Source organism: Convolutriloba macropyga, chromosome 15 (genome assembly GCF_964194025.1).
Source record: "Convolutriloba macropyga chromosome 15, txConMacr16.3, whole genome shotgun sequence".
NCBI classification, from domain to species: domain Eukaryota; kingdom Metazoa; phylum Xenacoelomorpha; order Acoela; family Convolutidae; genus Convolutriloba; species Convolutriloba macropyga.
In genome coordinates, this window is record NC_134482.1 from 18,028,259 (window position 1) to 18,055,448 (window position 27,190).

Here is a 27,190-nt window from a genome sequence, read left to right on the forward strand (position 1 = left end):
GGCTGTTGGAGGGCAGTAGTGAGAGTCTACTGCAAGCTGGTTCTGCTGGCAGAACACTGGAGGCTGTTTGGTGCAGCTGCTGATAACTCAGGTTGGCCTGAGTGGGCTGGCTGACTGATGGAGGGCAGTAGTGAGAGTCCACTGCGAGCTGGTTCTGCTGGCAGAACACTGGAGGCTGTTTGGTGCAGCTGCTGATGACTCAGGTTGGCCTGAATGGGCTGGCTGGCTGTTGGAGGGCAGTAGTGAGAGTCCACTGCAAGCTGGTTCTGCTGGCAGAACACTGGAGGCGGTTGGGTGCAGCTGCTGATGACTCAGGTTGGCCTGAATGGGCTGGCTGGCTGTTGGAGGGCAGTAGTGAGAGTCTACTGCAAGCTGGTTCTGCTGGCAGAACACTGGAGGCTGTTTGGTGCAGCTGCTGATAACTCAGGTTGGCCTGAGTGGGCTGGCTGACTGATGGAGGGCAGTAGTGAGAGTCCACTGCGAGCTGGTTCTGCTGGCAGAACACTGGAGGCTGTTTGGTGCAGCTGCTGATGACTCAGGTTGGCCTGAATGGGCTGGCTGGCTGTTGGAGGGCAGTAGTGGGACTCTACTGCAAGCTGGTTCTGCTGGCAGAACACTGGAGGCGGTTGGGTGCAGCTGCTGTTGACTCAGTTTGGCCTGAGTGGGCTGGCTGACTGATGGAGGGCAGTAGTGAGAGTCCACTGCGAGCTGGTTCTGCTGGCAGAACACTGGAGGCTGTTTGGTGCAGCTGCTGATGACTCAGGTTGGCCTGAATGGGCTGGCTGGCTGTTGGAGGGCAGTAGTGGGACTCTACTGCAAGCTGGTTCTGCTGGCAGAACACTGGAGGCGGTTGGGTGCTGCTGCTGATGACTCAGGTTGGCCTGAGTGGGCTGGCGACATCCTCGTTGTCTTGCTTGATGATGAAATCTTTGTAAAGTGTTTCACCGGACCCGTATCTTGTTACTAACCAATTTTGAAAATGTTCAACAAAAACTAACCAAGAAAAGCTGCTTCGCGTGGTTGTTTAAATATTATTTTTCGAACTGTTGCTACTAAACAATTTTTTTTTTGAAATCTTTTGTTCAAAATTAACCAAGAAAAGCTACTTCGCGCGGTTGTTTATTTTATTTAGGAAAAGTTAACAACAGGACTCAAAAACCTCAGAACAATAGGACTAATATAAGTCTTTTCGGTTTTTAGCTTATTTCAAATAATTGAAATGACAAAACTTAGATAGCTCCTTATCCCTTGTGGTTGGGGAACTTAGGACCCGAAGGACAACGAAGTCTACTATATCTAATCACTGAGATTGCAAAAAAATCTTATCTGGTTTACAGCCCTCAGTATTTGAAGGTGGTCATCTCCATTCTGCCATCTCTTTTGTCCATCTCAGTCCATCTCAATGTCTCAATGTAGCACATACCACTCAAAATAACTTAAGCAAGAGGTCCTGGGTTCGCTCACTGAGTTCCCAGGAGCGCCAAAATGATAACGCCATGATTCCGCTGGTCCGCGTTGGGAAGGGTGATAGGTCGTTATCTGTCTTGAGTCTTAGCTTTAAGTTTCAATTAGTTTGGTTGCTCATGTTTTGTTTCAGGTTACACAATTCAAGCAAGAGTATCATTTCCGGTTTTACAACATTTCATCATCATGACTTTTCGTTACAACTTTTGGCAACAAATCAACTTACAAAAGGCGGTAAAACACAATAAACGTAAGAAGTTAATCTCTAGCATTAACATCCCTTATTGCCCATAAGCGCCGACCCGTCCGACCTAGGCGCAATAACACCTAACCATTTTCTACTCGGTAACCAAGCAACCGGAAATCCCTCTATCGTTGGCGTCGACGAGTTCGATCATCGTAAGCGGTACGCCCGTGCACAGTCCTACGCCTATTTGGGCACGTTGGCTTAAGGAGGTTGTACCTGCGCTGAACCGTAGATCTAAGTGGCAGACGCCTGCCGAGCAGCATCTCAAGGTTGGTGATTTGGTTTGGATCGTTGAAGAAAGCAACCCTTGGGGATACTATCCAACTGCTCGGATTGAAGAACTCCGTTACGGCTACGACAGCGTCGCCCGCTCCGCCGTCGTACGAACGTCGTCCGGATCGCTCGTCCACCCATTCGTTAAGCTTGTACCAATCCTCCCAACATCTTCTTCCGGGCCGGAGGATGTTACCGAGTAAATTGAAATGAATAAAATATATCATTAGATAGAGAATTTTTGTGCTTATTATATCAAAACTTTCGATTAGATTTTCCGTTCTAAATGCAACATACGTACTATTCCTGGGAAATGCCAGGGCCGATTTCCCACTAAGAATAACTTTCAAAATGGCTCAAAACTGATCGCTTAGCCTAACAAATTCGGTTTTTTGAACGAATAAGTGTAAATTGGTGACCTAGACTAAGACCTGCTAAAAAGATCGAGATTTGCCTTCGAGTAAACGATGCTTTTGCCTTAATACGTTGTTGAATACAGTTGTTTTTTTGCTAAAACGTTGCTTTATACGATTATGAATTGAAACTTCGAAAGTCTGATTTTATCAGCTATAGACGCGACAAAGAGGCAGTAACTTGAAGGTCTTCTCTCGTGCTAATTAAAAAGTTTTCTAAATTTCAAATTTCAAGTAGCAAACTTTTTTCTGAAAATGGAACTAATATTATAGGTTAGTGTATTAATGAGACCATAGTCCGCAGAGTCAGCTTCAAGCCAAATAAAAATGTTTACAACTTCAAAAAATGTTGCCGAGTGAAATTGGAAATTGAAAAAAAAATTCTGTGATAAAATATAGTGTGGACCAAGCTTTTCCGAGCTGATTGCGCGTTGTTCTCCCAAGAAAGTGATTCTACGATAATGTTTAAATTGTTCGGGCGAAAGGAAGCTGGCCTTGCTGAAATATTCTTCAGATATTGGATTAATAACTTTATAATAACAAACAAAATTTATGTAACAAAAGTTTTAGGTGAATACGCTTTGAAAAAATTATGGAATAGTTTGCTGATTCTGAGTAAGTCATCTTACGAAATAGCGTGCACGTTATTGAAATCAAAACTCGAATGCGGTTGTCATACAACAGGTCAAATTGGAAATTGCTTACGTTGCTTTGTTTACAATTAATTGCTGATTCTTGGCTAACTATTCGATCTGACTTGTACTGCCAAGGAGTAACAACAAAAGATTCCTAACCGTTAGAAATGATAAGCGACTGAATTGAGAAAATCTCAATAAGGAAAACAAAACTGAGACTGCTTTGAATATGACCTCACCCAAGAACGGTGATTTTCTTTTATACTGAAAAGGTCAAACATCTGTGTAAACGAAGGTTGAAATTTAGACCCTTCCTTTGATGGTACCTTTTCACACACTGTGAGGCCAATTGAAAATGAAGTCTCCGCTTTCTTATACAAAAAAGCAGTACTTTAGATTATCCGCTAAAGATATCACAACAGACAAGTTTTGACCACTGTTTAGTAAATAACAATTTTTTTGCTTTTCTTTTTTTTGTATTTTTAATCTCTCTGTTTTTACCCCAAAACAGTGCATTTTTCTAGAAGAGGTTGATGGATTTTTTAGAGTTCATTTTTTTCATAATTGCTGCGGGATGTCATATAATGGAGCTTAGATCTACTTGAGAAATCGTAATTATATTGAAAATCTCTCACAACCTGATTCACCCGTGCAGCCTCAAAAAGTTCCTATTCGTATAGCGCTCTTCGTTCTCCGTATAGTGCTCAAATTGTTTTTAACAGAGGATTTTGCATAAAGAATACTTCGGAACAAAATTGGAACAAAATAATAAATTGATTACGATAATTAAAAAAATTTTGCGAAATAATCGAACACAAAACGTTCTGTACTTGTTTTTCTGTTAATCTTTTTTTCTGGTTCGATTTATTCCGGCAACCAATCAATCAATTAATGTCAGTTACCTTTGAATGAGTCATCCAGTGTTTCATAAAAACGTTTTGAATCTTTTTTCCGTTCTCGATGCGGTTGCCAATGTTAAAGCAAATGTAAAGAATATAAAGATGATTTAAAAATCTTGCCAGACTTGCAACAAAAATTCTGACTCCTTTGTTCAGTTACATGAAAAATAAGCGTGCTCTGGTAACAAAAGAAAGGTTGATTTTGAGTAGATAAATATTTCAAACCATGTTTTGAGCTTTTGATCAAGAGCGCTAAAAAATATTCCTCCCCATTCTAGGACCAATAAGACTCTTTTGACAGATTATTCACAGTAATGGTGGAAACGGAAACAATCTTCAACCCCAGATGGCTGGTTAAACTTGCAGAGCGGCTCAGGAAAAAGGAACCCTTAACGCCATACTACTTAGCCATACAGCGTCCCTTCAATACCTCGCCATAAGCACGAATTGGAGACCAGCAACCTGCAGAGATGAAGAGGTGGAATAACGCGCAGAAGCTGTTGAACCATGTATGGCGACTCTTGGTGAAAGAGTATCTGTCCATCCACGGTAGACGATGAAAAAAGCCAGACAGTAACGGTAAGCCCCTAAAGGCGGACAATATCGTTTGGGTGTTGAAAAACCAAACACCAATTGGCATTTGGTCACTGGCAAGAGTCTTGAAGAGATCAGGACGAGATGCAGAAATGAGAGTCGTTAAGGTAAAAACGGCCTAAGGCACGTACATTCAGCCCAACTTTGGTCTCGCCCGCTTCTTCTCAGTAGTTTTGATGAATTTTTGGCTCCCCTTTTAGGCAACCTGATTACTCCTTTTTTCCACCAATGAATGTGCAAATGATATTGACCAAGTTTCAGACTAAAATTTTAGACCCAACTTCAAAGTAAATGACAATCAAACGACAAGTGATTTCAATCAACTAATGCTTCAGGAAACTCTTGATGTCCCCTTCTGCCAATGCAGCATGTCAATGTTATTCCAACCTTCAAGAAAATAATGCTAGTAGAAAAACGCCAAAATTGCGAATGGAATTTTGCCTTTCTTGTCCAGTGAGATTAATTCTTGACGTGCTCTTGTAACAAAAGAAAGCTAGATTTTGACCAAATTAATGTTCTACAACGGATGCACTTCTACAACTAAAAACAACTAGAAACAAACTAGAAACAACTAGAAACAAACGCATGATTTCTAATATCGAAATTGAGATCTTCAAATAAGAAACTATGAAGTTCAGTCAATTAACCTGAAAGACGAAAAAGGACTTTTTTCTCAAATCTTATGGACAAAGTTGCGTTCAGGTGGAAACTACGAGTATAATTATTGTATTTAGTGCGTGATTTCTTCAATTTATTCTTCTCGCGCTTTTGTAATCGTTAATTTGATCAAAATCACCAACGTAAGTAGTGGCAAAGGTAATTATTATTAACGCAAGTATAAAAATAGTCTGCCATCGTTACTGGTTTGAATTCACAATCCCCGCTTGTTGTAAGTACTAGGACACCATTCTTATCAGACAAGATGGCTTCTTGATCTGCATTTACTCATGATGTTCTGAAAGGGGCTCATCTTTTTTTTCGACTGAATTATCAACCAAATGGAGAGATAATCAAAAATCGTTATTCGAAGTCAACAAAAAATGCTACAAACTCAAATTTAATAAATGACTATTAATGCAATGCCTCGTTACAGCGCTCACAAAATATGCCATCAGAAAATTTTAAAATTCAAGGCAAGAGCCCAATATCTAAATTTAACAGCACCTAGTAACAACGTCAAAATGCTCTCAGATAAAACCATAACCTAGACTAAGACCTGCTAAAAAGGTCGAGATTTGCCTTCGAGTAAACGATGCTTTTGCCTTAATACGTTGTTGAATACAGTTGTTTTTTTTGCTAAAACGTTGCTTTATACGATTATGAATTGAAACTTCGAAAGTCTGATTTTATCAGCTATAGACGCGACAAAGAGGCAGTAACTTGAAGGTCTTCTCTCGTGCTAATTAAAAAGTTTTCTAAATTTCAAATTTCAAGTAGCAAATTTTTTTTCTGAAAATGGAACTAATATTATAGGTTAGTGTATTAATGAGACCATAGTCCGCAGAGTCAGCTTCAAGCCAAACAAAAATGTTTACAACTTCAAAAAATGTTGCCGAGTGAAAATCGAAATTGAAAAAAAAATTCTGTGATAAAATATAGTGTGGACCAAGCTTTTCCGAGCTGATTGCGCGTTGTTCTCCCAAGAAAGTGATTCTACGATAATGTTTAAATTGTTCGGGCGAAAGGAAGCTGGCCTTGCTGAAATATTCTTCAGATATTGGATTAATAACTTTATAATAACAAACAAAATTTATGTAACAAAAGTTTTAGGTGAATACGCTTTGAAAAAATTATGGAATAGTTTGCTGATTCTGAGTAAGTCATCTTACGAAATAGCGTGCACGTTATTGAAATCAAAACTCGAATGCGGTTGTCATACAACAGGTCAAATTGGAAATTGCTTACGTTGCTTTGTTTACAATTAATTGCTGATTCTTGGCTAACTATTCGATCTGACTTGTACTGCCAAGGAGTAACAACAAAAGATTCCTAACCGTTAGAAATGATAAGCGACTGAATTGAGAAAATCTCAATAAGGAAAACAAAACTGAGACTGCTTTGAATATGACCTCACCCAAGAACGGTGATTTTCTTTTATACTGAAAAGGTCAAACATCTGTGTAAACGAAGGTTGAAATTTAGACCCTTCCTTTGATGGTACCATTTCACACACTGTGAGGCCAATTGAAAATGAAGTCTCCGCTTTCTTATACAAAAAAGCAGTACTTTAGATTATCCGCTAAAGATATCACAACAGACAAGTTTTGACCACTGTTTAGTAAATAACAATTTTTTTGCTTTTCTTTTTTTTTTTGTATTTTTAATCTCTCTGTTTTTACCCCAAAAAAGTGCCTTTTTCTAGAAGAGGTTGATGGATTTTGTAGAGTTCATTTTTTTCATAATTGCTGCGGGATGTCATATAATGGAGCTTAGATCTACATGAGAAATCGTAATTATATTGAAAATCTCTCACAACCTGAATCACCCGTGCAGCCTCAAAAAGTTCCTATTCGTATAGCGCTCTTCGTTCTCCGTATAGTGCTCAAATTGTTTTTAACAGAGGATTTTGCAAAAAGAATACTTCGGAACAAAATAATAAATTGGTTACGATAATTAAAAAAATTTTGCGAAATAATCGAACACAAAACGTTCTGTACTTGTTTTTCTGTTGATCTTTTTTTCTGGTTCGATTTCTTCCGGCAACCAATCAATCAATTAATGTCAGTTACCTTTGAATGAGTCATCCAGTGTTTCATAAAAACGTTTTGAATCTTTTTTCCGTTCTCGATGCGGTTGCCAATGTTAAAGCAAATGTAAAGAATATAAAGATGATTTAAAAATCTTGCCAGACTTGCAACAAAAATTCTGACTCCTTTGTTCAGTTACATGAAAACTAAGTGTGCTCTCGTAACAAAAGAAAGGTTGATTTTGAGTAGATAAATATTTTAAACCGTGTTTTGAGCTTTTGATCAAGAGCGCCAAAAAATATTCCTCCCCATTCTAGGACCAATAAGACTCTTTTGACAGATTCTTCACAGTAATGGTGGAAACGGAAACAATCTTCAACTCCAGATGGCTGGTTAAACTTGCAGATCGGCTCAAGAAAAAGGAACCCTTAACGCCATACTACTTAGCCATACAGCGTCCCTTCAATACCTCGCCATAAGCACGAATTGGAGACCAGCAACCTGCAGAGATGAAGAGGTGGAATAACGCGCAGAAGCTGTTGAACCATGTATGGCGACTCTTGGTGAAAGAGTATCTGTCCATCCACGGTAGACGATGAAAAAAGCCAGACAGTAACGGTAAGCCCCTAAAGGCGGACAATATCGTTTGGGTGTTGAAAAACCAAACACCAATTGGCATTTGGTCACTGGCAAGAGTCTTGAAGAGATCAGGACGAGATGCAGAAATGAGAGTCGTTAAGGTAAAAACGGCCTAAGGCACGTACATTCAGCCCAACTTTGGTCTCGCCCGCTTCTTCTCAGTAGTTTTGATTAATTTTTGGCTCCCCTTTTAGGCAACTTGATTACTCCTTTTTTCCACCAATGAATGTGCAAATCATATTGACCAAGTTTCAGACTAAAATTTTAGACCCAACTTCAAAGTAAATGACAATCAAACGACAAGTGATTTCAATCAACTAATGCTTCAGGAAACTCTTGATGTCCCCTTCTGCCAATGCAGCATGTCAATGTTATTCCAACCTTCAAGAAAATAATGCAAGTAGAAAAACGCCAAAATTGCGAATGGAATTTTGCCTTTCTTGTCCAGTGAGATTAATTCTAGACGTGCTCTTGTAACAAAAGAAAGCTAAATTTTGACCACATTAATGTTCTACAACGGATGCACTTCTACAACTAGAAACAACTAGAAACAAACTAGAAACAACTAGAAACAAACTAGAAACAACTAGAAACAAACGCATGATTTCTAATATCGAAATTGAGATCTTCAAATAAGAAACTATGAAACTCAGTCAATTAACCTGAAAGACGAAAAAGGACTTTTTTCTCAAATCTTATGGACAGAATTGCGTTCACGTGGAAACTACGAGTATAATTATTGTATTTAGTGCGTGATTTCTTCATTTTATTCTTCTCGCGCTTTTATAATCGTTAATTTGATCAAAATCACCAACGTAAGTAGTGGCAAAGGTAATTATTATTAACGCAAGCATAAAAATAGTCTGCCATTGTTACTGGTTTGAATTCATATTCCCCGCTTGTTGTAAGTACAAGGACACAATTTTTATCAGACAATGTGGCTTCTTGATCTGCATTTACTCATGATGTTCTGACACGAGCTCATCTTTTTTTCGACTGAATTATCAACCAAATGGAGAGATAATCAAAAATCGTCATTCGAAGTGAACAAAAATTGCTACAAACTCAAATTTAATAATTGACTATTAATGCAATGCCTCGTTACAGCGCTCACAAAATATGCCATCAGAAAATTTTAAAATTCAAGGCAAGAGCCCAATATCTAAATTTAACAGCACCTAGTAACAACGTCAAAATGCTCTCAGATAAAACCATAACCTCGCAAATCTTTTAATTTTTAACTGTATGGCAGATTGTATTTTCCCCAATATAAATATAAATCAAATAGTTTCAAACGTCTCAAAAAAATTATGAGACTTCAGAAAAACAATATTTGAGAAATTTACTGAAGAGTCATTACAAAACCATTAGGACTTGCCTTTGTTTAAATCAGGTCTTAGAAACGGAATAAAGATGCAGAAAAACTCAAAAATATACAAAAAATTCGCCTCAACCCAATTTTTTTAAGCCATTGAAATCTAGCCACTATCTGAATTTTTTGTGTGAATTGTTATTTATTATCTGTTATTACATGTGTTATTACGCGAACGAACGTGCGAAATGAAGAAAAAAATGCTCACAATTATTATTAATCAAAACGCATATTGTCCAACAAAAAACATACAAACATACACTACATCATAATATCTACAGATACGTTGATTTTTATATTACAGGGAATCTGAGGGAACCTCTAAATAATGAGAAAGTTACATGTTGACGAAATGAACAACAAAAACTAAAAAAAATTAAGAACTTTTTAAAACGAATAATATCATTAACTGTGAGACTATAAGCTATAAACTGACTGCATTGAGTAATTATCATTCCTTTACTCCTCAATTGGAAGCTTCTGAGACGTCTCAGCATTTTACGACTACACAAAAAAGGGGAAGAACAGCAATTTTGAAAAAAAAATGAGAGAAAAGTGTCAAAGCCATTAAAAAAATAAGTTTTTTATAAACAAAGTTTCTAAATTTAATTATTTTTCGACATCAAAAAATATTTGAGACACAATAAAACTTCAAAAAATCAACAACTAGGAACAAATATATCAAAAACCCTTTTTTTGGAAAACGCGTCAAGATCACTAAACTCAATAGATTTGAACTATGTCAATAAATACGCTGAGTTATGCTTCAACGGGAAAAAAATGATGGTTGTCTTTGATACCTCACCGATAAGACTCGCAATAACTCTTATGACTATGGAAACGACGACAAATACAAGCAGAAACCAAAATTTCAATAAAAACATGCAAGAAGATTGTGTTGAAGTCAAGTAAACCCGACGTTTTTCACCAAAAATTTTATTCATAATCCATTTAACGTCTTCTCTAAGCCAAACAATTGGGATACTGTAGTATGATCTCAAAGGAAATCACGTAAAAATATCCAAAAATGTTTAAAAAATTATAGTGAAATCTCGTCTCTTTGAAGTCATAAAACCAATAGTTACAAAATAAAACCGCTAACCAGATTAATATTGTTTGCAGTAGAAATGCAGATAGACCTGTCATTACTGAGATTGTTTAACAGTTCACAACAATTAGTTTAAGACCGGTTAAAGTTCAAAAAAATATCGAAAAATTATTTTTAAAGTCCTAACAGCCATTAGCTGTCCCATTTTCCCTTAATGCTCATTAGGAAGCCTATCGTTTTGTAACTAAACAAATTTCTGCCATAGGACTAAAAAATGAACTAAAATTTCTATAAGAAAATTAAAATTTTATAAAAATTACGGACACAGAGTTGAAGCTAAAAAAGATGGGCGATTCTTTGAAACCGTATTTTTTATTCATTGGGCATAATTTGATTGTAAATGAAGCATGTCATTACCGAAAGCTTGATTTGAAAAATAGTTAGTTTCAAATTGACTTAAAAAACATATGAACATATGACTTAAAAAAATATGAATCGTTTTCTAAAAAACTCTAAAAAAGCTCTCAAAGAGAAATTGAATTTTTTATAGTAAAATTCCTTATTAGAGCAGAACAAGCCTTTTTTATCGCCCTTAATCTATTAGGAATTCAAAATTGATTCATTTGTAGCCTGAAATGTAATTCTGAATCATTTTTTTAGCGGAAAAACATTATTTTATTTTCAGCAAAAACTGAGCTAATTTACGCAAAATCATGCCAAATATCCCGTTTTCACCCAAAACTTTAAACTTCTATAACTCCTCGAAAATATTTAAGTTCAAAGAAATCATTTTAATATCGATTTTTACGCTGGACCAGCTGTTTAATGATGTCGCTCACATTTTTCTACGATGAATATATCGATCGGCCAAAATTGACTGAACAAAAAAACCCATTTGAGTATTATATAGTTCCTCCCCCCCCCCCCTACAAGTGTGATTGGAACAAAAATTACAACATCAAAAACTACTTATGATTGTGTTCAAATGACCTTGAAAAATTGAAGAGTTGTCAAGAATTATCTCAACAATAAAAAAACTTTTCAGCAATGCGATTTATCTAATGTTTTTTCTAAAAGGTCACATCTTCAATACAATGAAAATAAAGTTGGAAAGTTTTTCGCAAAATTTCTTTGTTGTGCTTTAAATATGTATATTAATTTACCCCCATATGCATCAGATGAATTTAACTCGGCTTTTTTATTATTTAACAGTTATCATACGCTCAGAATAAATCCGAGTTTGTGACCCGAACCAAATTATTCAGCAACATTTTATTCCGACATTGGTCCATCGTCAGTTCCATGTGAGCCCGACTCCCCGTTCCAGATTTTTTTGGCACATGCTGTTTTGTCCAGCCTACAAGTCAGATAAAAGCTTTCACCCGATGGAACTACTTCGCTGGCAGGAACTTCATCTGACTTCGAATCGAGTGCTATGATTTTGCCCCCGTAGTCCAGGTATGTTTTTTTGCCTTTGAATTTCCCGATGGATACAATCATAAACGATATTTTGGCAAATTCATCTTCAGTGTCTGGGTTGGTTACGGTTGCATCAAATCTAAAACAGATAAAGTTTTTCGAGACCTTAAAACCCTGGTCTATGCCTCGACTTGTGAAAAGATTGCTCTCGACCGATGTTGGGGATGTTTTCCGTTTCTGACCCCCCAGACGCACGTGCCATATTTTTCCATAATGATTTACTAAGGTACGAAACGTGCTGAGTAACGTGTAACGGGGGTGTAAAAATACTGGGGAAATAATTCGACATTTGTTAAAAGATTGGTTTCATTCAATTACTTGTCCCCGGCTTTGGCTAAATGATTTTCAAGTGATTATATAAAAATCGCTGCGATGACTTTCTGGGTGGGTCTTGGCTCTGTATATCGCTCAAGGATTCTTGTGTATTTAGTTAACTGCCTTTTGTTGCCAATGAGATCAATGCATATTTTGAAAAATTGCAGAATATGCGATCTTTTGTTTAACCCCCAGTATTTTGTGCACCCCCCCCCCCCCCCACATACACACACACACACACACACACAGTTGCAGTACGTCCCATTACACAATAAATCATTATGTAAAAATAATATGCACCCACGCAAGTTAAGGCCTCAACTTATCAATAGACAAACATCGACCCAAAAATTTTATGAAAAGAACACGCTTGACTCAAATAGTTCAACCCAGCTCGACCCAATTGTAAAGCTGGATTTTGGCTTGGCTCAAATTTTGAAGCTTAACCCAAAATTTTTACACGCAATTTAACAAACTGCTATTGAATATAACTTCAAAAATGGGGCATGGCCCTTCATTTTTTTCAATGCTCAAGAAATTTTAATGAAAAAAGGAACTGTTATTATAAATGTCAAATATTTCAAATTCTTTAAATCAAAATGACTAAACATTAATAAACTGAACTCATTGTCAATGAAATGACTATTGTTAGAGCTATACTAAATGTTTCACATACACAAACAGATTTTTAATATAATATAATTGCGAAAAATAAGTTGCCTTGCGTCAAGTTAATGGAAAAGTTAATTCTTGGCAGATTTTTGCTAATTTCTTTACTGGACCAACTATTGCAATGATATTTTGGCGTTGCTCGTGGACGCTTGAGCATCCACAGAAAAAATAGGTAACTTGAACAAATCTCCAAAAAATCATTTCCGGTACATATGAAACGAACATGCTGGACTCAAGTGTAAAAAAAGTCTTGATCAACCCATGAAATCTCGGCTTTAACTATGTACTGGAGCATGTGGTTTTTGTCAATGTTGGTGCCTCTCTAGAATTATACAGTCTGTTTATATGTCGACAGCTAAGCCCCAGCACGAAGGTGGGACAAGACACGATCGAAAAAGAACTAGAATATGAAGAAACGGATCTCATTTTTGAGGATCTAGACTGCGTATCGCTGAAGGACGAAAATGATATGCGGTTTTTCCAAAGAATAAATATTGAAAGTGCTTTTCGATATCCTCTTATATTTAAAAATCTCGATGGAAAAAAATAAAGGCACAAATTTTGCATGCAGTTTGTACCTTCATTTCATTAGAAACCCGCCAAAAATAACACTAGTTTACTTTCCAAGTTTTGATACTAAATCAAATAGCTTATTTTAATTGGGCCCTTCAAATTGCTAGCCAGAGTTTTGTTATTGTGTTTTTATCACTATAAAAAGACTTCAATTATAAACGGAAATTTGTTACCAATCAATGGCAAGAAAGTTATTTCTATATGTCCAAAAAGAACACAAGAACCTTAACAATATTTTTTAATGGAAGTGCAAACAGCTTTATCTTGTAGCTGTAGATCTTGATTTCTGTTTTAAATTTTAGCTATCCTCTATATTGGCAGAGTTATCGATTGAAAACCTTGGAGAAAGGAATAGAAGAACTCTAATTTCTAATAAACAAGGCGGCTCGTTAATGTGCGTTCGCACATGATGTTCCGGCCCGAGCTCAAATACATTTTCGACTAAATTGTCAACCAAATGAAGAAAAACCAAAAAAGATGTTGGAGTTTAAAACAATCGTTACACAACCTATCTATTAGTTGAATTACATAATGCCATGCCTCATTGCAGCACCAACGTAATCTGATATTAAAGAGACCAAGAGACCAAAAAACAAACAACCAAATTAGCACAAACAAAAACTTTACGGCAAAAATTGAATATCTAAATTTAAAAAAAAACAACGTCAAAATGCAATCAGATAAAATCTTAACTACAAAAGTTTTTTTTTCCCAACAATACAGCAGATGGAAAGTGTTCTTAATGAGACTAGGCAACAAGTCGACAAAAAGAACAAACAGTGAGGCGAAACTTAAAAATTCATCAAGTTTTTTACATCAAGAAATTTCTAAAAATCAAACAACATTAGCTTTTAACTAAATAATCCTTGCAAAATCACTAAAAAGTCATAACAGAAACAAAAGGAGCTGTCTTTGGTTAGACTAAACATTAGAAACGAACTAAAGAGAAACTCAAAAAATTACAAACGATTTGAGAACAACAAACTGTTGCTACCATTGAAACTATTAGCTATCATCTGAAAATTATGTATTTTAAATTCAATTGTTATTTCAACTAATTCAGTTGAAGGAATTATACTGAGAGATTGAATAAGTTTACTTGGGCCACATTTGAAAACCATTGGGATCTGTTATTACGCGCTTGTTCTGAAATAAGAGAAAAAGAAACACAAAAATTGACCATTCAATAAACGTTTAGAAAAACGCATATTGTCTAACAAAGAAAACATCAATGACACATAATATCAATAGATATGTTATCTCTTGAAATACAAGAAATTGGATGGGACCTCTCATTGATGAAAATAAGTTACAATTTGACGAAAAGAACAACAAAAACTGAAAAGTTTGAAAAATATTTCAAATTGTTTATCATTAACTTTAAGACTATTCAATATAAACTAACCTCTTTGGGTAACATCAGTCCTAAATTACAAGCCTATGAGACCTGTCAGCAATTTAAGCCTACCTAAAGAACAAAAACGGCAAATTCAAGAAAAAATTGAGCGAGAAAAATGTCAAAGGCATTAAAAATTGATTTTTATTCACTAAAAACTCTTCTGTTTTCGATTAATTTTTAAGAGCAATGGGATTTTTTATCTATATAACTTCAAGAAATCAAAAAAATGAAAAAATACATTAGAACCACAAATTTTTCGAGAAAACACGTTTTATCAACGCCATTAGATTCATTAGCTTTCAGCGGCAGCCAGTAAAGACGCTAAATTATGCCCCGATGGGACAAAAATTTTGTTTGCTAATCATATTTCAACTATCAGACAAGTTATTGACTATGAAAACAACAACAACGACAGGCAAAAACCAAAAAATTCAGTAGAAAAGTGCCAGAAGAAAATGTCTAAGCAATTCAATTCATACGCTCTTCTCTGAAAACTTTATCTATGATCCATCGACCTTCCTCCAAAAAACAATGGGGACAATCAGCAGTAGAATGATGTGATAAGATTTCAAAAGGATCCAAAAACATAATAAATTACGCGAAAATTAAAAAAAAAATTAAGATTTCTCCTGGTTTTATAGTTTTAAAACTAATAGGTAGAAGAAAAAACCGCTCACCAGATTAATTTTGGCTACAGTAGAACGGAAAGGGATTTTATTAGTACTGACATTGATTAGCAGTTCACTAAAAAAAGTTTAGGATCAGTTAAGGTGCAAAAAAAAATTCGAAAAATTATTTTTATTTTCTTAACAGCCATTAAACTCAAAATTTTTAACCAGAGTTCCATGACTTCGCTCAAACATAACCCTATGGGAGGAAAAAAATAATTTTCATGCACAGATAATTAACAAGAAAACGCATATAGTCTTATGACTGTGAAAACAATAACAAAAACAGGCAAATTCCAAAATGCAGTAGAAAAGTGCGAGAAGAAAGATTCGAAGCCAATTAAACCAATTGCTTTTCTCTTAAGATTTTATCTGTGATCCACTGAACGTCCCCCCTAGGGCAATGGGATTGGATTAGTTTTTTGATAATGTGCATAATGTTTGGAAATTGTGATAAGAGTTCAAAAGTAACCAATAATACAAAAATGTCCAAAATTAAAAAAATATGAAATCTTGTGTCGTTGAAGTCATATAACCAATAGTTAGGAGATAAAACCGCTAACCAGATAATTTTCGTTTCAGTAGAAAACAGGTGGGTCCTGTCAATACTAACACTGACTAACAGTTCACGGAAAAGCTTAAGATTTGTAAGTGTTCAAAAAATTTTTTCGAAAAATTATTTTTAAACTCTTAACAGCCATTAAATTCAATAGCTTTCAACGGAAGTCAACAAATATGCTTGAAGGTGTCCCGATGGGAGTATATTTATGTTTTTCCCGCAGAGGTAATCAATAAGAATTCACAATAAGTTTTATAACTATTAAAACAACAACAAAAAAAAACCAAAAATTCAATAGAAAAGTGCGAGAAGAACGTGTCGAGGCCATTTAAACCATAAATTTTACTATGAAATCTTTATCTGTGATCCACTGAACAGCTTCTTTAAGCCAATGGGAGCTATCAATATTTGGATAATGTGATAAGACTTCAAAAGTAACCAATGATATAAAAATATCCAAAAATATGAAATCTTGTGTCATTGAAGTCATATAACCAATAGTTAGAAGATAAATACGCTAATCAAATCCATATTAGTTGCATTAGGAAGGAAGAGGGTGTTGTCACCCCTGGACAGACTTAAATTTTACAATAACAAGTTTATGGTTCTTTCATTTTAAAAAAAAGTCGAAAAATTGTTTTTCAAGTTTTAACAGCCATTAGCGGTCCCCTCAAAGCACTAGATATGTTCATTTAGGGCTCATTATGCAAAATATCGCTCGGTTAGTCAATGAATCCATGCCACAGGCCTCCAAAAATTTAGTAAAACCTCAAAAAGGAATTCAAAATTTCATTTAAAATTACGAAAACTCAGAATCGAAGCCAAAAAGAGCAGAAGCATTTCCTTGAAAACGATGTTTTTTTGTTCATTGGGCTTCATTTGAGTGTAAAGGAGGTTTGTCATGAATGGAACCTCGATATAAAAAATGACTTGTCTCTACGTGACTTAAAAAATCAAAAAAAGAAAAGTTTTATAAAAAAGAGCTCTCAAATAGAATTCGATTTTTTTTTTGATAGTGAACTTCCCTATGAGACCAGGACTAGTCTTTTTTATCGTCTTTAGTCTGTTGGGAACACAAAATTGGTCCATTTTTTAGCGTGAAATTTAATTTTGAAATACTATTTCTAATGAAAAAATTTTAATTTGGAGAAAAATTACACTTAAAGTGAACAAATATCCCGTGTTCACACAAAACTTCAAACCTCGATAACTCTTCGGAAAAAACAAAAATAAAAAAAATCTTTTTTATTTTGTATTCTACGCGGGACCAGCTTTTTAATGATACCAAATATATCGATCGGCCAAAGTTGACTGAACAAAAAAAACCAATTTGGGTATATAGTTCCCCCCCCCCTCAAGTGGGGTCGGTACAAAAGTTGGTATTCTTGGTTTCATTAATCAATTTTTCGGAAACTGGTAAAACGTCTCAAGCAACCTTGAAGCAAAATTTTGTATATTTTTTCTTGTACAGTTACTGTTAAAATTCGCTGAGTAGAATTTCAGAAAATGCATTACTTTCTCTCCGCATTATCGCCCCTCGTCTTAGTGGTCAGGTAACCTATAGCACCCACCTCAGTCATGGTAGTTATACCATAACCTGGGGCTATAATTTTCATGGGGGCTATAATGGGAAAGAGCCGCCGTTTCCTTTTTCACTTTTTCTTGAAAATTAGTTCGTTCACTGTTTTTTTTTTCACTTGAAAACTTGTTTTTCTAATTCTTCAGTTTTCAGGCTCGTGGGTTTCGCGTTTTCCGACCAAAAAGTCTCATTAGGAAGACCTCAAATCACTGCTTGCATTAAATGATATCTAACTGAAGCTACAGCTAATCAGCTTCATCCATTTATCAATTGTAGCCACAATAACTCTGTCTTGCGTCTATTGAATTATTGTTTCTATTTTCTGGGAATGATTTCTGGGAAAAATATAAAGATTTCTTGTTGATCCCTGATTGATTTTTTGTTGGCTGTTCTTTATTATTCTTGTTGTTTCTGTGGGCGCTAGTTCTTTTTGAACTGTTTTTATGCGATCAGTTATGGCTTCTTGAATAAAAAAATAAAAGGAATGATGTTTTTGGTTGAGAAAATTGCAAAAACTGATCATTTCCATATGAAAAAAAACAAGCATTCAGCTGTTTTGAAGCCAAAACATCTTTTCTGAAGATCAAAACTCCAAAAATTTGTTTCTGAGTTTGAGGTCTCAAATACTAGTGAACTTTTTTATACCGCTATGTTAATAATTATTGGGTCTTTCCCATTATAGCCCCACTATTCTAAAATTATGGGGGGGGGGGGGCTTCAATGAGAAAGACCCATTTATTGATCCATAATCTAACTTGTTCTCTTTTTAATTATCATCGTTTAAGAAAAAGCATACTAGCAAGCATTTACTGAACACGTTTAAAATAAAACATGGTTTAACCTGGCACATTCTTCTCTCGCTTGTTGTAAACTTGTGATTGGCATGAGATCATAACAGATGCAGGTGTGCTCGTTGTCCTCAACTGGAACTTCGAACCAGAGGTCTTTATCACATCTTGGGTCAACATTTTGGAAACTTTTTTGTACCGAAATGGTACTCAACAGTATCTGCAGCATGTATTTGAGCATTGTGAACCTAAATAGTTGCAGAAAGTTTTTCAATTTTCAGTTTTGTGACCTCTTTGTTGAGTGGGTGGGTGGGCAATGTGATAATTAATTCTAAACAAGGGTGGGCAATGCCAAACGAAGGTAATGTGATAATTAATTCCGTTTTTGTTCGCATTGACGTAAAATCGAATTCAATCCAAAGTTGGTTTTGACAATTTGTCCAATTTTGAAGTGTTTTTTTTTTCGAGCGTTTTGATGAACACTCAGACAGCCGTAAAAGTTTTCAAAATTTTCTGGTTGGACTATGTTATAGTGAAATTTGATTTTGGCTTTTATGAGCTCAGCTGGAAGGACTTTTTCTGTACTAGTAGATCTTTCGATGAATCTTATATATATTTTTGGAAAGCAGACCATTAAAACCCATTTAATCTGCCGATGAATGCGATTTTGGTTTTTATCAGATAAATTTTGGAAAATTATTATGAAAAAGAAGATAAGAGTGAGAACACTAGTGATTTTAAAACAAGAATGTGCTTTTATAGAAGAATTCGATTTCTTATAAGGTAAATTGATTGTATAGCTTGAGCTATAATTTGTAGCGTTTTATTTTGTTGCTCAGTAAAATTAAATTGACTGCCAGTTTGATTACCAAAAACATCCTCAAGATTTTGTTGCTATGAGAACTTCGGTTTTATCAAAAAAAAATCTCAATCAAAATTTCTGCGTGAAAAATGAATTTGGCTTTATTTGCATTCAAGTTTAGTTTGTTCATCTCTACTTGTTCGCCTGTTTGCAATAAGACTTCCTTCACTTTTCAATGCGAACTACTTTCCTTTCCACAACAGACAATACTTATTCCGTTGTGTTTAAGTTAGACAAAAAATTGTTCACCTATCGAAAAAAATTGAGAGATCCCAAAAGAGTTCACCTGTAGCACACCGTGATTTAAAACTTCATTAAAAAAACGGGATCTATTCTTTTGTGGACCCCAGTGTTTTTTACGCCCCCAGTTACAAATTATATGTTCTTATATAGCACGTTACTATGTAAGAAAATAGCACGTGCTCCTGGGGGGCGTAAAAAATATAAGCTCACTAAAGGGGGGGGGGCAAAACAGAATAGATCCAAAAAACGAGCCACTGAGTTTTAATTTTGTTTTGGGGTTAAAAGAATTGAAAACAACTTTTCTTTTGCTTCCCGGGAAAAAACAATTCAACTTTAGAAGAAAAATAATAGACCTTTCAAAGTCTAGAGAAATATTTCGTCCACAATTTGAAAATTTGTTTTTCACTGAAAACTTTTACAAACTTGAGTACAATACAGTACAATAATTTGCCGATACAAAAATCTGAAAACTTTAATAATAAAGTTTGTTTGTTGTGGCGCCGGTTTCTATTATGTAAATTGCATTTTTCTTTTTGTGCTCCCCAGCTACTTCTTCGTAAGCCCCACTCCCAGCCACACGTGCAATATTTTTACATAATGAATTACTATGAAAAGAAACGTGCTCTTTAACTTGGTGGTGCATAACGTACTGGAGGCACAAGCGGAAAAGATATCCATTTCAATATATCTCTGTAAAATATTGAATCGGATAGAAGTTATGGATTCTTTCCGTTTGCGGGCCACCAGTAAGTTATGCTCCCCAATTACAGAGCACGTGCTATCACATGATAATCACTATGTAAAAATAATGCACATGCTTTTGGGGGGTGCAAATAATATGCATCCACTAAGTTTGGGGACACAAACGGAGAAGATCCGAAATATTTGTTCAAAAAGTCCGGGAACGTCGCGGCAAAATCAGAATAGTATGAAGAGAAACGCTGACCATGAATTATGCAAGCAAACAATAACGCAATGTTTATTGATCAGGACGATTTTGAGTTGCAAACTGATATTTAGAAAAAAACATTAGATTATTTCCCATTATAGCTCCCCATGAAATTTTAGCCTCCTTTATGTTACAATTAGTGTGTTGGGGAGGGGGGCTATAGGTAATTTGACCACTAAACTGGGGAGCTATAATGGAAAAACTGAAACTTTCGATGCATTAATGAATTGACTGGATGAAAATGTTTGAGTAAATTTAGAATATTGCCAATAATTAAGAAACAAACTGGCTAAATGCCAAGGAAAAGAGAACATATTTTTTCTAAAAATTACTTTTAGCACGATGCAACCGAGTGCACATGATGAAAGGGTAGATGTCATAATTAAAATTTAGTATTTTAATTAGTATAGTAGTAAAAATTAGTGCATATTTAGTTAAAATAAGCCCATCTAATTACTTAATTTCAGGCTGATTTCTCAATAGCAATTCGCTGTGATATATTCAGTTGATGCAAAACAATTGAATTAAACAGTTGGAATGGAAAAAAATTTTCTTTAAATCAGCGTTGATAAAAACAGTGAAACTGCTTAGTTCTCTGAAATCCTGCGGTTATAGTGGGCTGAAATTTTGTCCATTTTCTGAAAAATCAAACCTCACATCTGTTTCATCTTAGATCTATATTTGCACCCTGTTTTGCCTGACATGCTATCTATTCGCACAGTTTTCGTCTGAACTCAGATGTGACTTCAGTTATTTTTTGGAGAATTAGTTATGAAAATGTATCAGTACATGTTTAGATAGAGTTTTCCAATCCAACTCGCTTAAGGTTTTCTTGCTAGGAAAAGATAAACTTCCTTGTGTATTCCTACTCTTTGTTTTATGTGTAAATGAGATCAGTCAAAACGAATATGGGATTGTTTTAAGTACACTTATATTAAGAAAAAGTGGATCTTTTCCGTTTGTGCCCCCCAGTACGTTATGCGCCCCAGTTACTGAGCACGTACCATTACATAGTAAATCATAATAAAAAACATGGCACGTGCGTCTAGGGGTGCAGATAATATGCACCCACTAAGCGGGAAAGATCCGAAGAAGTAAAATATCATCTCCTTTGTGATTGTTGTAAATTGTGATTGGAAAGTTGAAGTCTGACAGAATGAAAGTTTGTTAGAGGAAATTCAAAGTACTGCTAATAATTTAGAAATAAGCTGACTAACTGCCAATTAATTTAGAAAATATTAAAAAAAATACTTTTAACACGATACATTCCAGTGCACAGGATTGTCTTAAATAGAAGATTATATGTCATAGTCACATTTAGACTTGTTTCAGATTATGATTAGTTAATTTAAATATACCACGTTAAAACACTCACTTGTACATTTTAATATGCTGAAAATCTGCAGTGTCAGAAGTTAAGATGCCAGAAGTTCCTACTTAGCCGGAGGTTGTTTTCCGTTGACTTTTGTCAACGCACGCAATTCCTATTTTAATAATGGTTACGTGACTCTGCTGAAGTCACTTGGAAGTTCTTACTGTCCCGATGCTTCGCGGTAAACACCAGATGTTCTCAGTGACTTCAAACACAGTCACTTAACCATTAATTACTAAACTTAAGTTTTATTTTTTGATAATAACTCACTGCAACTGTTTTTTCTGCAGTTGATGCCTAAAAATTGAATTGGACAATTGGAGTGAAAAATAGCTTTTTGAAACGTTAATGAAAACTGAGAAACCACTTAGTTCCCTGAAATCCCTCAGCTGTTGTGGGCGGAAGTTTTGTTCATCTTCCAAAAATTGAAAGCTAACATTCAGAATTTTTGTCTGAAGTCCAGATGTTACTTCTTTTCTTTTTTACAGAATTAAGTTTAAAATTGTGATCAATACATGTTTAGATAGATTTTTTTTCTAGTCCAAGTTTCTTAAGGCGTTCCAGCTGGAAAATGTCAAACTTTCTTGCATATTGATATTCTCGTTTTTATGCATAATTGAGCTAACTGTGGTATCAAAAGAACCATAAAAAGTACGGGTCTTTCCCATTATAGCCCCCCAGCTTAGTGGTCAGATAACCTATAGCCCCCCCCCCCCAATCATGGTAATCATACCATAATGGGGGCTATAATTTCATGGGGGGTGACTATGATGGAAAGCCCCAAAGGTACAATCAAAACACCCCCACAGTCATCTCTCCTTTGAACCAGCTTCACGTTTTGGACGTAGATGCCCTAATTATAGATCATACACTTATACTAAGAAACCCAGAACCAATGCACACCTCGTACGTGACCTAATTGTGTATGTGACATTTGTTTATAAGGGGCTCATAAGGGGGTGCTTTCCGTCCTGGTATTTTCTCCTATCTGACCCCATCTTAGTTCTGGTCTGTCCAACTAACCTTATTGTGAAAAATTGATATGCGTGTATTATGTTACGCGCATATCAGAATAGTATGAAGAGAAACGCTGGCCATGAATTATGCAAGCAAACGATAACGCAATGTTTATTGATCAGGACGATTTTGAGTTGCAAACTGATATTTAGAAAAAAACTTTAGAGTATTTCCCATTATAGCTCCCCATGAAATTTTAGCCTCCATCATGTTACAATTAGTATGTTGGGGAGGGGGGCTATAGGTAATTTGACCACTAAACTGGGGAGCTATAATGGAAAAACTGAAACTTTCAATGCATTAATGAATTGACTGGATGAAAATGTTTGAGTAAATTTAGAATATTGCCAATAATTAAGAAACAAACTGGCTAAATGCCAAAGAAAAGAGAACATATTTTTTCTAAAAATTACTTTTAGCACGATACAACCGAGTGCACATGATGAAAGGGTAGATGTCATAAACAAAATTTAGTATTATAATTAGTATAGTAGTAATAATTAGTGTATATTTAGTTAAAATAAGCCCATCTAATTACTTAATTTCAGGTTGATTCTCAATAGCAACTCACTGTGATATATTTAGTTGATGCAAAACAATTGAATTAAACAATTGGAATGGAAAAAAGTTTTCTTTAAATCAGCGTTGATAAAAAACAGTGAAACTGCTTAGTTCTCTGAAATCCTGCGGTTATAGTGGGCTGAAATTTTGTCCATTTTCTGAAAAATCAAACCTCACATCTGTTTCATCTTAGATCTATATTTGCACCCTGTTTTGCCTGACATGCTCTCTTTTCGCACAGTTTTCGTCTGAAGTTCAGATGTGACTTCAGTTCTTTTTTGGAGAATTAGTTATGAAAATGCATCAGAACATGTTTAGATAGAGTTTTCCAATCCAACTCGCTTAAGGCTTTTTTGCCAGGAAAAGTTAAACTTCCTTGTGTATTCCTACTCCTTGTTTTTATGTGTAAATGAGATCAGTCAAAACAAATATGGGATTGTTTTAAGTACATTTATATTAAGAAAAAGTGGATCTTTTCCGTTTGTGCCCCCCAGTACGTTATGCGCCCCAGTTACAGAGCACGTACCATTACATAGTAAATCATAATGAAAAAATATGGCACGTGCGTCTAGGGGTGCAGATAATATGCACCCACTAAGCTGGGGCGACACAAACGGGAAAGATCCGAAGAAGTAAAATATCATCTCATTTGTGATTGTTGTAAATTGTGATTGGAAAGTTGAAGTCTGACAGAATGAAAGTTCGTTAGAAGAAATTCAAAGTACTGCTAATAATTATGAAATAAGCCGACTAAATGCCAAAAAAATTAGAATATTTTTAAAGAAATACCTTAAACACGATACAACCGAAACTGAGACTTCAAAACGCACACGGTTGTCTAAAATAGAAAATTAGCTGTTACAGTCACATTTAGCCTCATTTCAAATTATAATTAGTTATTTTAAACATACCACGTTAAAACACTCACGTGTACATTTTAAAGTGCCGAAATCTGCAACATCAGAAGTTGAAATGCCAGAGATTTCTACTTGGCCGGAGGTATTTTTTTCGTTGGCTTTTGTCATTTGAAAACGCACGCCATTCGTCTTTTAAGTAATGTTTAGGTCACTGAGAACTTCTGGCGTTTATCGAGAACTGCAGAGCGGTTCGAGACATTAGGTCAGAATTTCGAAGTGACTTCTGAATAGTCACTTAACCATGCTTAAAACACGAAATGCGCACGTTTTACAATGACGAAAGTTAACGGAATTCAATTTCTGGCTAAATGGCGACTTCTGGCTTTTTGACTTCTGGCACTGCAGACTTTCGGCATTTCAAAATGTGCACGTGAGTGTTTTAACCATGTTTACGTGACTCTGCTGAAGTCACTTGGAAGTTCTTACTGTCCCAAAGCAGTGAACACCAGATGTGCTCAGTGACTTCAAACACAGTCACTTAACCATTAATTACTAAATTTAATGTATCTAATCCTTTTTGCCCCCCCCAGCCTAGTGGGCTCATATTTTTTACGCCCCAGGCGCACGTGTTATTTTTTATATAGTAACGTGTTATATAACAACACATAATTTGTAACTAGAGGGCGTATAAAACACTGGGGGGGGGGGACAGAATAGATCCAAGTTAATTTTTTTTGATATCTCACTACAATAAAATTGAATTAAACAATTGGAGTGAAAAAATAGCTTTCTTAAAGCGTTGATGAAACTGAGTAACCACTTAGTGCCATTACACAGTAAATCATGGTGTAAAAATATGGCACGTGTGTCTGGGGGGCGCAAATAATATGCGCCCACTAAGGTGGGGGCACAAACGGAAAAGATACCATTTGTTTTTTTCAGATCTATATTTGAGCCTCGATTTTCTTTGGATGCCCTCTTTCCGAATTTTTTTTTGTGAAGTTCAGATGTTACTTCATTTCGGTTTTGCAGAGTTAAATTTAAAATTGTGATCAATGCATAGATAGAATTTTTTTCTAGTCCAAGTCGCTTAAGGCGTTCCAGCTAGAAAATATCCACAAAACTTTCTTGTTTTTTGTTACCCTCGTTTTTATGCTTAAATGAGCTGACTGTAGCATCAAGACAACCATCCCGGGCCGAGGTTTCAACGCTAAAAAACGCAAAAATATGTAAGATTGGCGTTGAATGCGTTGAATTTATTTAAGATCAACGCTTGAGCTCATATCTACATAAATTTAACGCATTCAACGCCAATCTGACATAATTTTTGCGTTGAATTTTAGCGTAGAGCTTACATATTTTGCGTTTAATTTAGCGTATATCTTACATATTTTGGGTTGAATTTAGCGTAGATCTTACATAATTTACGTTGAATTTAGCGTAGATCTTACTTATTTTGCGTTGAATTTAGCGTAGATGTTACACAAACTCAACGCATTCAACGCCAATCTTACATATTTTGCGTTGAATTTAACGTAGGTCTTACATTTTTTGCGTTGAAATTAGCGTAGATCTTACTTATTTTGCGTTGAATTTAGCGTAGATGTTACATAAATTCAACGCATTCAACGCCAATCTTACATATTTTGCGTTGAATTTAACGTAGGTCTTACATTTTTTGCGTTGAAATAAGCGTAGACCTTACACATTTTGCGTTGAATTTAGCGTAGATCTTACATAAATTCAACGCATTCAACGCCAATCTTACATATTTTTCGTTGAATTTAACGTAGATCTTACATATTTTGCGTTGAATTTAGCGTAGATCTTACATATTTTGCGTTGAATTTAGCGTAGATCTTACATAAATTCAACGCATTCAACGCCAATCTTACATATTTTGCGTTGAACTTAACGTAGATCTTACATATTTTGCGTTGAATTTAACATAGGTCTTACATTTTTTGCGTTGAAATTAGCGTAGACCTTACACATTTTGCGTCGAATTTAGCGTCGATCTTACATATATTCAACGCATTCAGCGCCAATCTTACATATTTTTTGTTGAATTTAACGTAGATCTTACATATTTTGCGTTGAATTTAGCGTAGATCTTACATATTTTGCGTTGAATTTAGCGTAGGTCTTACATAAATTCAACGCATTCAACGCCAATCTTACATATTTTGTGTTGAACTTAAGTAGATCTTACATATTTTGCGTTGAATTTAGCGTAGAACTTACATATTTTGCGTTGAATTTAGCGTAGATCTTACATATTTAGCCTTGAATTTAGCATTGATCTCACATATTTTGCGTTGAATTTAGCGTAGATCTTTCATAAATTGAACGCATTCAACGCCAATCTAACATTTTTTGCGTTGAATTTGGCGTTGATCTTATATATTTTGCGCTGAGTTTAGCGTTGATCTAACTTATTTTTGCATTTTGCATTGGAGTATGGGGTAGGGGGTGTTGTTTGGGGGGGGATTGGTTTAATTTAGGTAGCTAGATAAATTATAAAAGTCGGTTCAGAGCACGAAAAAGTGAAGGAGTCGTTTGAAGTTTTATGAGGAAGGGGTTTGATGGGGGAGGAGGAGGAGCGGACGGGTGTGGTATTTGGGGGGGATTGGGGGGGGGGGGGTGGATGAAAGAAGGTAAGTGGGCACAATATTTTTGCGGTTTATATAAAAAGTACAATCAAAGCAGCCCAGTTATCTGCTGTGAACCAGCTCCGCGTTTTTGACTTAGATGCCCTATTTATAGATTATACACTTATGCTAAGAAACCCAGAACAAATGCACAACTTGCACGTGACCTTATTGTGTATGTGACATTTGTTTATAAGAGGTTCATAAGGAGTGGTTTCCGTGTATTTTCGCCTATCTGAGCTCATTTTAGTTTTCGGGATCTATTCTGTTTCGCCCCCCTTCCAGTGTTTTTGATGACCCCCCAGTTAAAACTATGTAAAAAAATAGCACGTGTGCCTGGGGGTCATAAAAAATTTATTCTCACAAAGCTGGGGG

General features: G+C 35.5%; 2 protein-coding genes across 4 annotated transcripts in view; one reads left to right on the top strand and one right to left on the bottom strand.

The window, feature by feature from the left end:
* The window catches only part of LOC142354325 (ras-related protein Rap1-like), a 519,643-nt gene that overhangs the window by 109,695 nt on the left and 382,758 nt on the right, over window positions 1-27,190 (top strand). The window lies entirely within an intron of this gene.
* On the bottom strand, window positions 11,373-24,379 carry LOC142354022 (uncharacterized). 3 transcript variants are annotated; one of them, XM_075406282.1, is made up of 4 exons: window positions 24,236-24,379; window positions 24,097-24,145; window positions 18,357-18,551; window positions 11,373-11,829 (listed from the first exon to the last, which is right to left on the bottom strand). In XM_075406282.1, the coding sequence occupies exons 1-4, from the start codon at window positions 24,330-24,332 to the stop codon at window positions 11,544-11,546; spliced, it is 627 nt and encodes a 208-aa protein (XP_075262397.1). In that variant the 5' UTR covers window positions 24,333-24,379; the 3' UTR covers window positions 11,373-11,543. The 3 variants fall into 3 exon arrangements, with proteins under 3 accessions (XP_075262397.1, XP_075262398.1, XP_075262399.1); XM_075406283.1 differs by lacking the exon at window positions 24,097-24,145 and having other exon boundaries at window positions 24,236-24,296; XM_075406284.1 differs by lacking the exons at window positions 24,097-24,145; window positions 24,236-24,379 and adding an exon at window positions 21,733-21,755.

Coding starts and splice junctions, on each gene's coding strand:
- LOC142354022 (XM_075406282.1), bottom strand. CDS start 24,332: ATGACAAAAGCCAACGAAAAAAATACCTCCGGCCAAGTAGAAATCTCT. Junction 24,146..24,235: donor CGGCACTTTAAAATGTACAC/GTGAGTGTTTTA, acceptor TTTCTATTTTAG/ACAACCGTGTGCGTTTTGAA. Junction 18,552..24,096: donor TCGGTTGTATCGTGTTTAAG/GTATTTCTTTAA, acceptor GCAACTATTTAG/GTTCACAATGCTCAAATACA.